We start from the raw sequence: 13477 nt of genomic DNA, 5'->3' as shown, positions 1-13477 counted from the left end.
AAATTCACTTTTTGCACCATGGTTTGTAAACGCTATAACTTTTACCCAAACCAATAAATATACACTGAATGGGTTGTTTTTTTTTTATCAAAAACATGTTTTCCACATTTTTTGCGCTGCATGTATACAGAAATTTTACTTTATTTGAAAAATGTCAGCACAGAAAGTAAAAAAAATCATTTTTTGCCAAAAATCATGTCTTTTGATGAATATAATAAAAAGTAAAAATCGCAGCAGCAATCAAATAGCACCAAAAGAAAGCTTCATTAGTGACAAGAAAAGGAGCCAAAATTCATTTAGGTGGTAGGTTGTATGAGCGAGCAATAAACCGTGAAAGCTGCAGTGGTCTGAATGGAAAAAAGTGCTTGGTCCTTAAGGGGGGTAAAGCCCACGGTCCTCAAGTGGTTAATATGGCAATTTATATAGTTACACCGTTTTATGTAAATGGTGAAGTTAACAAACAACCACCGCTATTGGTCTGACACTAACCCACATTGGAAAGATCCCTCCAAGACTGTTGGAACAAAAAAATTGATGGTATGGTGTGGTTTATGGGGTGTATCCATAGATACGGTGTATCCATATAAATGGCCCACCCTGTAGTATCCTTTAGTCTTGCAATGTGTAATATTTTGCATGTATGTTGTTTTCTCTTTTTCTGTTTTGTCTCTCTTCTGTTTTCTTACAGATGGCGGTCGACAAGAATTTTTCATGTTGAAGAAGAGTTTGGCATCTGGTTTGTTATAACATGTATTTGTTTTTTCTCCTTGCAACTTTATTACTCTTTTTGTCTGAATTTTTTTTCTCTTTTCCAGTATAATATGTATGCACCTTTAGTGACAGCCGCATAGGAGAAAAGTAATTTACAGTCCATTTTACTCTGGGAGAAATTAGAGGTTTACTTTAAAAACTGCTGGTACTTGAAGACACAGCAGTGATACTAACAGTTGTGTGTCAAAACAGCAGTGAACATACCCAAAAAGCATATTATTAAAAGCATAAGTGACGTAAGAGATAGTTTAGGATCCTGCTTTGGTATGCGTGTTTTTAGAGGCTTTTCAATGCGGTCCCATTGTTTGAGGATTGCTTCTCGAGCTCCAGCCCATTTTCCTGGACCATTTAAACGGTATTGGTAAGAATTGCAGGTCCCAAAGACAACTCTGAAGGCTAAAACTGGATCTGTGAGGAACAGCTTCCATATATGTGGCTTCACACCTATATCTGAACCGATGTCATCTAGGTATGTGATGTAATTTGTTCTTCGAAAATTGTTTTCTGCTGTACCAAACCTTTATGAGAAAAGAAAAAAATTATCTCCTCGCTCATGTAACTTATCTTAGTTACCCAGCTGACTAGAGTCTGCTGAAAATGTATGCAGGCAGTGGCGTAGCAATAGGGGGTGCAGAGGTAGCAACCGCATCAGGGCCCTTTTGCTAGAGAAGGCCCATGGGGCCAACTCTCAACCACAGTATTAGCTCTTTATTGGTCCTGTGCTTGTAATAAATCACTTCTATAGATGCCTCGAATAGTAGTAATCATTAACACACTGCTTCTTGTCCCCTTCTTGCACCTCTGACACTGTGGCTGTCCTTGATTGGTTTTGGTAAGCCATATCAATTGTTATAACTTATGCATAGCATGCTTGGTGGGGCCCAATGCAAAACTTGCACTGGGGCCCACAACTTCTTAACTACGCCACTGTATGCAGGTGAAACTTTTGAAGAACAATGCAAGATATAAGGGCCTATTTCCATTACATGCGGTGTGATCATCGCATCTTGCTGCATTTAAAGGATCCCTAAAGTGACATGTGAGATAGACATGTGTATGTACAGTGCCTAGCACACAAATAACTATGCAGTGTACCTTTTTTTCTTTCTCTGCCTGAAAGAGTTAAATATCAGGTATGTAAGTGGCTGACTCAGTCCTGACTCAGACAGGAAGTGACTACAGTGATAAGAAATTCCCCTTTTTATCTCTTTCTTGCTCTCAGAAGCCATTTTCTGCTAGGAAAGTGTTTTATAGTTTGAATTGCTTATCAGCGAGGGTCACACTGTAGACACTTCCTCTCTGAGTCAGGTCTGAGTCAGCCACTTACCTGATATTTAACGCTTTCAGGCATAGAAAGAAAAAAGGGAACACAGCATAATTATTTGTGTGTTAGGCATTGTAAATACACGTCTATCTCATGTCACATGTCACTTCGGATAGCCTTTAAACTGCATCTGATGAAAGTCAAAGCAATAGTTTGCACTAATGCAAATTCCCGTTCGCGATGGGATGCGGCTAAAATTATGAACAGCATGCTGCAGTTTCTTGCAGCACGCATCCAAGCTGTTCATAATTTTTGTATTGAACTGTGCCGCATCGTACCACGAACGGAACTAACCACGGCTGTTTGCAGTGCAATGCCATCATTGCAATGCGGGTAGTGGAAATGAACCCTTAATTGCAAATGGTATTCCTTGTCAGTACTCAAAAGCCATTTTAACAAATTACATTTTAGATGCACATGGTAAGAGAGAATTCTGGCAACTAAACAGCTTTCTAAAATAATAACACCCCCCACACATCAATAAGGTACATCTCAGCATTTCAAAATCACACATGTTTTTATTAAAAATGTACCTCTTCCTTTTCATTGATATAGAAAGATTCCATTATTATACAGGGTAAAGCACAACATTGTATGAAGTAGATGTATTTAGATTTATTTATTCCCTTTATAGGAATTTTTAACAGTGCATGTTGATGCATATCAGTGTTTGTGCACTAGTGTCAGGTTCTCCTGATTCTCTGATGTAGATTCCCTTCTTGGGCAAGCACAGGGTATAGGCAAATTAAGGCTTGGACAATAGTAGCAGACTTCAGTTCACGTTTAGTTCAGGTTGAAGTTAGATTTGGTTAATCTTTTAAGGCTATGCGAAAATAACACTTGAAGGTTAGGGATCCTTTAAAAGGATTAGGTTAGGATTAGCCTTAAAGTGGCCATACACTGGTCGATTTGCCATCAGATCGACCAACAGATAGATCCCTCTCTGATCGAATCTGATCAGAGAGGAATCGTACGGCTGCTTTTACTGCAAACAGATTGTGAATCGATTTCAGCATGAAACCGATCACAATTTGTGTGTAACGATTGGTGTAAGCAAGTAACAGATTTCTGATTATTAGGTGATCTGCAGTATCACCTATAATGCAGATATATACCTGATTATATGGTGATCTGCAGAATCACCAATAATAGCGGTATATCAGAAGCTGATGTGACAACAATGGCAATATGCGACAGGAAGGTTGAGTGCTTTGTGCAACAGTAGTACTGATAGGTTAGCTATGCCACACCAGTGGAGCTGGTGGGCACTAAGAGTACAAAACCCCTCACCAGAGACTAGGGCCCTCTGGTGAGAGTAGAGTGGTCAGACTTAAACGAGTTGGCAACAGACTGGCAGATAGGGTACAAAGTCAGAAGGCAAAGGCAAGAAGGTTTTAACAGGCAGAGTCAGCAACAAGATCAGATGGGCAGAAGTACAGAATCACTGAGCGTAAGAATAGTCAGCGCCAGCAAGAGTCGTACACAAATAATACAATATACAATTATCATTATGGCTATCAAAGAATCCTATCACTGTGTGAAATCCCCGGTTTCCTCCCGGATCAAAGCACACCGGATCTATCTATGGGTCTGAGCACTAACAGAGTATTCGCAACAGCAGACAAGTTGCGAGTGATTCAGCCAGGCTTTTGAAGCAGAGGAGACCCTCCCGACACGCCATCTCTCATCAACCAATGAGGAGCGGCGAGCGTCTCCTCTAACGTCAGCCGGCCAGCTGACGCGCCTCCTCCCCGCATAAAGGTCGCATCTATGCGCGTGCGCGACATTGCAACCCTATGTGCTGCTGGCAAATCCGTCCTCGGCGTGCTAGACGACAGAGGACCGGACAGATCACTAGGCAAGGAGATGAAGGCAGCTGCGGTGGTATCGCTGTTCACCGCAGCTGTCTCTTCCGTGTTTGTTACACTGTGGAGCTGCCTCTGCCCCCCCCCCCCCCCTCATACATTACCTGATCTGGCCGGCGAGAGTCCCCCGGTCACCACTGTCTTCTTCTCCGCGCTGGGTTCCGGACCGCCTGGCTTCACTTCTTCCTGTCCGGGAAGTTTAAACAGTAGAGGGCGCTCTACTGTTTAAACTTCCTGTTGGGACAGGGAGTAAGTAAAGCCAGCCAGTCTGGAACCCGGAACCCAGCGGAGATGAAGACAGCGGTGACAGTGGGGACTCGCACTGGCGGAGCAGGAAATGTATTACCGCTAGCGGCGGTCGGACATTTCGAACGACGCTATCGACACACTCCCGACCCGCCGGCGATTGAGCGAAATTTTCCGCACGGACAGATCAACGGGAACGATTGATTTCGAACGGAAATCGATCGTTCTGTCAGATTGCGCAACGATTTCACAGCAGATTCGATCACAGTGATCGAATCTGCTGTATATCGGCAGGAAAATTGTTAGGTGTATGGGCCCCTTTAGTAAGGTATTTGGTAGGCAAAGATTTGCTTCAAATTTGCCGCAGATGATCAGGATTTGTTGCAACTATCAGTTATTGAAATCAACCTTTGAACACAGTTTTCGTTTGCATATAATCTTCTTTCAAAGAATGGTAAAACTGCACAAAACAATAGGCCTAATTTGACCATGACACGCAATCAAGAGTTTTTTCTCTTTTTTGGGGGGAGGGGGTGGTACAAGGTCTATGGGACAAATCCCAAAATTGAAGGACAAGTAGATACTAAAAAATTGTTTTTCTCAAGCTGCCTCCTTAAACCCATTAGCAGCCGTATATAGTAAAGCTATACCTGGCTGCAGGGTTTTGTTTTGTTTTTTGCCGCTGGAGAAGTGCGCCATCCTCAGCCTGGCAGGGTGTGCAGTGCGGCAAAGGGAGCAATCATATTTATAATAAATCGCGCAACCAAGTATGCGATCTATGTAATTTCTTGCACGATTTGTTGCAAGCAATATGTCAGTTGCACTTTACGTGCATGTATCACTAAACATGTGGGGCTAATTGGAGAACTTTCCAAAAGTCGACAGTTTCAAAATATTTTAAACTTTGTCATTAGGGCGATATGACCTCTTGCACTTTTCAGGGGGTTGAGATGGGGTGTTCGATCAGAGGAGGTGATATCCAGAGGCTGCTCCTCCAATAGGAGGCATTATAGGATTCATCTGATGGGCACTAGTAGCACCCCAGGAGGCTTTAATGCTCGGTGGGATCTAAGCCTAATGTATGACTTTTGATTAGATTTGTGCTGTAAGTTTAATGCAGACACTTATATTTTGGTGATGTGCTTTGGTTTTAAATGTATATTTGTGTCTATCCCTTTAAAATTAAAATGTGTCATATTGTCTCTAGGGAGGGAGGGTCCTATATTTCCCCTCCCCCCCCCCCTCGTAAAGACCCAACCTTTATGCAGGCTCATTGCAACTGTGACTAAGGGCATATTAAGGGCAAATTGTAAGCCCGACACGCATCAGTTGATCCTGTGGATGGAATTTTTTCCGTGTGTCTGTCCTCGAGTATAAAACCAGTAATTTTATTTGTACTAAAGTGTCTGTCGATTTCTCACTTCTACGTACTATGCTCTGCCTGGCAAACTGGATCCTGCACCCGTGAGTAGAGATGGCCCAAACTGTTCGCCGGCGGACAGTTCCCAGCAGCGGCTGAGCGGCGAGTGGCGTCGGGTGCGGCGTAGTTACAATGTAACAAAGTTGTTACATTGTAATAACTTTGTTACATTGTAAGTGATAGAACATTTCCGAGGATATTGCGAGGGATCATTTATTTAAAAGGGACAGGTAAGTATTAATGGTTAATTAAGAATATTAAAGGACTTTTTCGTGGTTATGTTTTTTGTTCAATTAAAATACTTTTTCTAAGTGTTTGTGTGTTTATTTACTTTTAACTCTTAAAGGAAATGGGTAAGGGTACAAGTACCTCTATACTCATTTCTCCTGGGAGGGGGGGTGGGCATCTGGGGGACCCCTTTTTAAAGGGGACTCCCAGATTCCACCATGAACCCCCCCCCCCCAGGAAATTGCAGCCTCCACCTCCACCGCCCATCGGAGGTGGAGAAGAGCCCCTTGTCCTTGGATTGGACAAGGGCTCGGAGGGGGAGGGGAAAGCTTGGCTGCCCCTCCCCTTCCGAGACCCCCCAATCCATGGACCATGCGGGCTGGTATAGTCAGGGTGCGGAGCCCCACGCGGCCGGTGCTCCGCATTCTGGCTATCCCAGCCTGCATGGGGGACAAGGGGTTAAAGGGGTCTGGGAGGGGGGACCCCACGTCGTTTTTTTTATATTTCCCACACTCAGAACGAAGTAAGTAAAACTCTTCCCACATGGGGGAATCTATGAAAATAATACACTATTGTTATCTATGCAAAAAAAACTGACATTTTCCGCATTTAAAAGACATTTTTGCCCTTGAAACTTAAAAATCGATTTTCTCAAAAACTATAAGGTCTTTTTGAAAAAAATGGTTTTCCTCTTATTCCCACTGATCCCCTTAATATACCCTAGGAATTTGGTGTTCCTAAACTTTAAGCAGGCTTTGCTATTAACCGTTAAAGTCGGCGGGTTTTTAAATGTATACATTTTTACTTTGAAACTTTAACATCGATTTTCTCAAAAACTATAAGGTCTTTTTGAAAAAAAAAATTTTTCCTCTTATTCCTCCTGATCTCCTTAATATACTCTCCAAATTTGAGGCTCTTAGCATTTAAGAGGGCTTTGCTATAAACCCTTAAAGTCGGCGGCTTTTTTATATTATACGGAGCGTTACGGTTTAACGCGAAATTACGGTAGCGTTTAATGCGAAATTACGGCATGAACGAAACGCGAAATTACGCGTTGAAAATTACGCTTACGGTATTTTCAATTACGATTTTAATGGCAATTACGCTACCGTAATTTCGCATCGTAATTGCAAATTTCGCATGCGTAATTATAGTAATGCGAAATTACGAAAATTTTGGCTCAACTCACTCCTAATCCCTAGATAGGTTTGATGCAATTAATGTTTGCAATGTCTGCACTATGCACAGGGCCAGAGTTAGGAAAACTAAGATCCCAGCTTTTAACTTAGCTGAAGGGATAACAGTGGTGCCTGGATGAGAGTGAATCTGTGAATACATTTGTTTGAACATTTGCATGTGAGTGTGCAAAGGGTTAATTGTTTTTTTGTATGTTTTAAAGTACTTAATTCCACAAATTTAGGAATGTACTGTGATTTCTGCCCTTTAAAGATTAAAACACGACTAATTTTTGGTGGGACTTTTGCCATGGATCCCCTTCCGGCATGCCATGGTCTAGGTGTTAGGCCTCTTTAAACAACTTTTCCATCACTTTTTTGGTCAGAAACAGTCCCTATAGGTTTTTAAATCTGTCTGCCCATTAAAGTCTATGGTGGGTCGCCTATTAGCAAAGTTCTATGGAAAATTTGCATTCGTGAACTGAAAATTTGAGGTTCGCTACATCACTACCTGTGAGTAGTATATAACAGGGGGTTTCAGAGCGTTTTTGGACACTATCCATTTACCTGCTCCAGGCAGCTGTTTGATGTCTCCTCTCCTCTGCTGGTGGCGCTGCAATGTCGACATCCTCTTTGGAGTTCCAATCACATGATATAACGTGATCATAACCCAGAGGATGGTGTCAGCAGTGCAGCACCACTTGGTGATGGAAGAGGAGTGATGGAAGAGTCTTTTCCATTGAAACGACATACTGCACAACATGTCCGCATTCAAAAAAGAACAAAGTTGTTCAAACGACTTGTACACACGTGGCCAACCTGCAAGATCATTGTGCAGGTTGAACCACTGGATGGATCTGGCAAACCACCTGTTATCAGTTGGTCGTCTTGTTGTTTGCCGACCGTACACACACCCAACTCTCTTCCAACAGACCAAGTTTAGATAGTAGTTGGGCAGATTTTTTGCACATATGTACAAGCATTAAGCAGCCAGCCGAGAGATAAAGCAAATTAAGGGTGTGTAGTAATGCTTGATGGCCAAATGTTCCCTACCAGAAGGGTCAGTAAAAGTCTGTCTTTTACTGACCCTTCTGGTACTCGTAACTACCAGTAATTGTAGCTAGTACTTTACCAAGAAGTTTGTGATGAGCATGGACTAATAGTGTACGGGTAAGCAAACAGTTCAATTGTTTTTAATTTTGTCTGCTGTGATATAAATGTGTAAAGAAAATGATAGGATTTTGAAAAACTATGGACCTGATGCACAAAGCAGGGGTAAAATTTACAGCAGGCGGGCAAATCGCATTGCCGTGGTTACATGTGCACTGCTATGGTTACATGCAATACATGTATCAATAGCAATGCTATTGATAATATGCAGTGCGCTGCTTCTGCTTAGTAATTTTACCACAGCTTTGAGCATCAGGCCCTATGTCACATAGTGCGCTTTGCATCTCACCATTTCTTTCTTCTATTTTCATCTTTCAGCATCTCTTTTTTCACCCCCATTTCATTTGGAAGTTTGAGTAAACCTGAGGGATACAACATTATGAAGCAATTTAGTGACTGTTTGGAATAAAGGATCCTGGATTAAGCATCTTTTCTTTAGTTCCTTACCTTTAAACACTCTGGTTGCCCATCGACTCTGAAGTTCAGAAATTACCATGGTTGGTCCAACTGGAAGAATAAATGCAATGAAGGCTATAGTGGGTTTCTCAATACCCAAAGGAATAATTTTCTTGTATGAGGATCCTTTGCTGTCATCTTTTTTAAAAACGGATTCATCCAAGAAAGGGAACTTGTAATCATATCCAGTGCCAAGTATAACAACATCAAGGTTGTCCACTACAGAGCCATCCGAGAAATGGGCAGCTGTCTCAGTGAATTTGGTCACTCCCGGCTTGATGATAATTGAGCCTGATAGAACACGGCTTGGAAGTTCTTCATTCACCAAAGGCTCCTTCCACGCAATTCTAAGACAAAATATAAACTTATTATCGGATTTTGAATTAGCAGAAATTTCTCTAATGTAAGATGGTGAGCAGCAAGGAAAATGCATAATTTAGAACTCTGAGGAATATAATTGTAAATGTAAATCATACCTGAAATGAAAATAAACGTATGCGATAAATGACTTTTTGTAGAATTAATTCTAAACAGAATTTTCCAGGAATCCCTTTTTCTAAATTTCATTTTAAGGGTTGAAAACCTAGCTCTGTTGTTTCAGCCAGGTATAACATATAGGTATGATCAATCGCATTCCGAAATTAATTTTAAACTGAAGCTGGAGAATAACTCACCCTTGTCACTGCCTCTGTGCACTGCACTCCATGTCGCGATCCAGCCCTCATATACTTCCTCCTTCCAGCTGTGAAGGAGGAAGAATATGAGAGGTGGGACGTGATGCGCAGGGCAGCACACAGGTGGCAACAAGGGCGAGTTAACCATGGTCCTTTTCAGTTTAAATTAGAGTTCTGATTTGAATGCTTTGGACACTGTTCCAAACAGGCTCCCCCACCCTAATATGGTTGCAAGGTGCGCCCCACTCGCTCACTCCCCCCCATCCCAGTATGGTAGCTAGGTGTGCCCCCCTCCTCCCACTCTAGTAGGGTAGCTAGATGTGCCCCACTCCTTCACCCCCCCACACACTAGTATGGTAGCTAGATGTGCCTCACTACCCTCCAGGAGTGTTACGGAGCGCAGTGGGAAGGATTAGAAGCAGCACTCACCTCTTACTGGTCCCAGGCACTGGAGGTCCTGCCCGCCTGTCTGCACGCCTGTCTGCACCACCACCGCTCTGTACTTCTTGCTTCTCAGATTGGGCACTAGAGCCCAAACTGAGAAGCAGGAAGTATGGAACAGCGGTGTGCAGAGCAGTCAGGCGGCACCTCCAGCTCCTGGAAACTGTAAGAGGTGAGTCTTTGTGTGCTGCCTCTAATTTTCCTCTCTGCTGCCAATAATCTTCCCCACTGCTCTTCAGGGAGGACAACGTCGGATAGGAAAGCGAGCCTCCCAGGAGCAGTGGCTCGTGCGACCGCGGCCCCTTTGCCACTAACGGCTGCTGTTCGTTCAGTTCCCACAAAGACAAATAATGACTTACTACATCACTTTCCTGCTGTTATAAAGGTTTGAATGGCAGCAGTGGTTCAACTATCAAGTAGCCTAGCCTCTGATATAGGCCAGGGAATCAGAAAGCAGCACACAAAGTTTGTGTAACGATTGGTGTAGCACACAGACGTCTGATTATTGTGTGATCTGCAGAATCACCAATAATGCAAGTATAGAAGGCTGAGAAACAGAGGTGTAAAGTGTTTGGTGCAGCAGTAGATTAAATGGATAGATCTCACCAGAGAAGCTGGTGAGTACTATCTGAAACAACAGTGCTAGCCCTCACCAGGGGAACTGGTGGGTACTAGCTGCAACAACAGTAGTATAAATAATAGGTCTTACCAGAGGAGCTGGTAAAGTACTAACAGCAAGAGTGGCAACAAAGTTTGTCTAAACCTTACCAGAGGAGCTGGTAAGGTACTATCAGCACAAGCGTCTGAATAGTTTAACTAGACCTTACCAGAGGAGCTGGTAAGGTACTAACAGTCACAGGAGCTGTATAACTTAAACTAAACCTTACCAGAGGAGCTGGTGGGTATTAAGTCAAAAGAGCACCTCACCAGTGGCAAGGGCCCACTGGTGAGTAGAGAGGTCAGACAGGCAAGGTTTGGCAACTGAGAGGCGAATACAGTTCAGAAACATGAGGCAGAAGAATAGTGAGTTATCAGGCAGAGGTTCAGCAACTAAGGTCAGATAGGCAGAAGTACAGAATCGATAAGCAATAGCAAGGTCAGAGTATAGCCAGAATCATACACAGGTAATCAGTAATACAATATAACGATAGTCCTAGTCTTGTGTGAAATCTCTGGTTTCCTCCCAGATCAAAGCACACCGGATACTAGTCTAAGGTCTGAGCGCTAACACAAGTGTATTCGCAACAGCAGACAAATTGCAAGTGACCAGTGAAGGCTTAAGAAGCAGAGGAGAGCTCATAGCCGCGCCCCTTACCAATCAGCCAATCCGAGCGTCGTGAGTCACCTCTGACGTCAGCCGACCGGCAGGTCAGCTGACACGCCTTCTTCCAGCATAAAGGTCCTGTCTCTGCGCGCCCCCGCACGATACAGCGACCCTTTGAGCTAGACGCCAATGGAACGGATGAGGCCTGTAAACAGGGAACAAAGGCGGCTGCGGGTATACCCTGCGTGTCCGCAGCCGCCAAAGTTGCAGATGTTACAGTTTGGCTACAATGTAGCTGAACCCTGGATATTGGCGGGACAAGTGTTATTTGAAGAAAGCTACAGATTACAACCCTGAGTTTTACTAAAAGATGTTAAAATTAGGTGTTTACTTCATCACTTCCCTACTAAGGGGTGTTTCCCCTTCTGTACCAGAGCAATTTTCACCTTTCAGCGCTGTTTCCATTCATTTGCCTAAACTTTATTACTACGTCTCACAATCATATCTTGTTTTTTCGCCAGCAATTAGGATTTCTTTGGGTGGTACATTTTGCTAAGAATTATTTCATTCTAAATGCATTTGAATGTGAAAAATAAGAATAAACTGGAAAAAAATTAAGTTTTTCTCAGTTTTCGGCCATTATAGTTCTAAAATAATACATGCTACCATAATTAAAACCCACACCTACTATTTGCCAATTTTTCCTGGCTGTTAAAGCATTTAAAATATTTCCCTAGTACAGTGTTTCTCAAACCTGTCCTCGAGAATCCCCAACAGTGCATGTTTTGTAGGAAACCTCACCTATGCACAGGTGGGGTACTTAGTGTCTCAACTACATGGAATCCACCTAGCTGAGACATTAATTACCCCAGTGTGCATAGGTGAGGTTGCCTGCAAAACCTGCACCGTTGGGGAGTTACGAGGACAGGTATGAGAAACACTGCCCTAGTACAATTTATGGCGCCAATATTTTATTTGGAAATAAAGGTGCATTTTTTTCAATTGTACATCCATCAGAAGGAAATGGCAGCGCTTCCAAACAGACGCTGCACCTGAATTGACTACCTGCACAAGTATGCAGAGCTCGACTAACGGGCAGGTTGCACACCTTGCATTCAAAACAGGTATAGTAAAGGGGGCGTTAGCTTCAGCATAAGTTGTGCACAAATTATCCCTAATAGACTCTCCTACGGCGGTGACGTGCCCCAACAGGAGAGAAACTAACCACTAATCTAGCAGTGAAACATATCAAAAAGTGAAGCATGTTCAAACAATGAAAATTGTCCAAAAAAGAAAAAAAGGGTTAAAACCTCAAACTAATGTAACAGTGAAGCATATTCAGCAGTGAAACATATCCAACAGTGAACCCTAGCTAGTCTAAAATTAAAATCATAATCCTTACCTGGTGCAGCTAGCCATAAATGGTATACACATTTGTTCAAAAGACAGCAAGCAATGGGCAGCGCTCACAGGCTGCAAGTGAAGTGAAAGCTCCAGAGATATGCCCAGCCCCTTGGGGCTAAATACACACCTTGAATACAAATCAGATGCAAATTATGTGCTAACACTAATCTAAATTCTAAAATTTGAATGCAAGCTGACACCCCTGGAGGCAGCTAGCCTGAAGTATACTTAAGTTTTGTACAGCAGAAGGAAATGGCAGCGCTTCCAAACAGACGCTGCACCTGAATTGACTACCGTACTATAAGTACGCTAAACAGGATGTAATGCACTCACATGATACTCTGGACGATACGACACAGACATCTCATTGATGCTGGTAATCATTCACACGGGGACTTAAATTAATGAATGGTAATTGCATTGTCATTCATTCATCACCCCGCTAATGGGCAACGACGAACTCCTGCGCAGGAGCGAGTGCCGGCCATCTGCCGCAGTACACGAATATCTACACCCCTGTGTAGGAACTGAAGTCCTGCGGGTAAGTATACCCTCCTCGGAGCGGAAAGTGGTTAAAATCTGATTTTATAGTGTAGGAGCTTTCTTACCTTTTTATTTTTCATAGTAATATGTAAGGGGTCATAAATCATCCATTGTTGATAATATACAAGTACTGTACATGGTTAACAGCCTAAACCAGGTATAGAGTCTTATATCTGTTTTTAAAGCAAACCTGAAGCGAAAATAAATGTATGAGACAATGAATTGTATATACCGTAGATACAGAATATGTATATCACGCTTTTCTCCTGGCGCACTCAAAGCACCAGAGCTGCAGCCACTAGGGCTCTATAGGCAATCGCAGTGTTAGGGAGTCTTGCACAAGGTCTCCTACTGAATAGGTGCTGACTTACTGAACAGGAGGAGCTGAGATTCAAACCCTGGCTGCCTGTGTCAGAGGCAAAGCCCATAACCAGTACACTATCCAGCCACTGTCAAGTATATAGTTACATAGTTATTTTGGTTGAAAAAAAAAAAA

General features: G+C 42.9%; 1 protein-coding gene across 1 annotated transcript in view; it reads right to left on the bottom strand.

Annotated features, from left to right (window-relative positions):
- Positions 1 to 940: 940 nt before the first annotated feature.
- The window catches only part of LOC137522072 (dimethylaniline monooxygenase [N-oxide-forming] 2-like), a 40292-nt gene continuing 27755 nt past the window's right edge, over positions 941 to 13477 (bottom strand). The window contains exons 6-8 of the mRNA XM_068242097.1: positions 8647 to 9002; positions 8489 to 8561; positions 941 to 1289 (exon numbers count right to left, since the gene is read on the bottom strand). Coding sequence (XP_068098198.1) covers positions 941 to 1289; positions 8489 to 8561; positions 8647 to 9002 — 778 coding nt within the window. The remainder of the gene's footprint in view (positions 1290 to 8488; positions 8562 to 8646; positions 9003 to 13477) is intronic.

Source organism: Hyperolius riggenbachi, chromosome 6 (genome assembly GCF_040937935.1).
Source record: "Hyperolius riggenbachi isolate aHypRig1 chromosome 6, aHypRig1.pri, whole genome shotgun sequence".
In the NCBI taxonomy this organism is placed as follows: Eukaryota; Metazoa; Chordata; class Amphibia; order Anura; family Hyperoliidae; genus Hyperolius; species Hyperolius riggenbachi.
The sequence above is the reverse complement of the archived record's forward strand: the minus strand, read 5'-3'. Positions and strand labels throughout refer to the sequence as shown.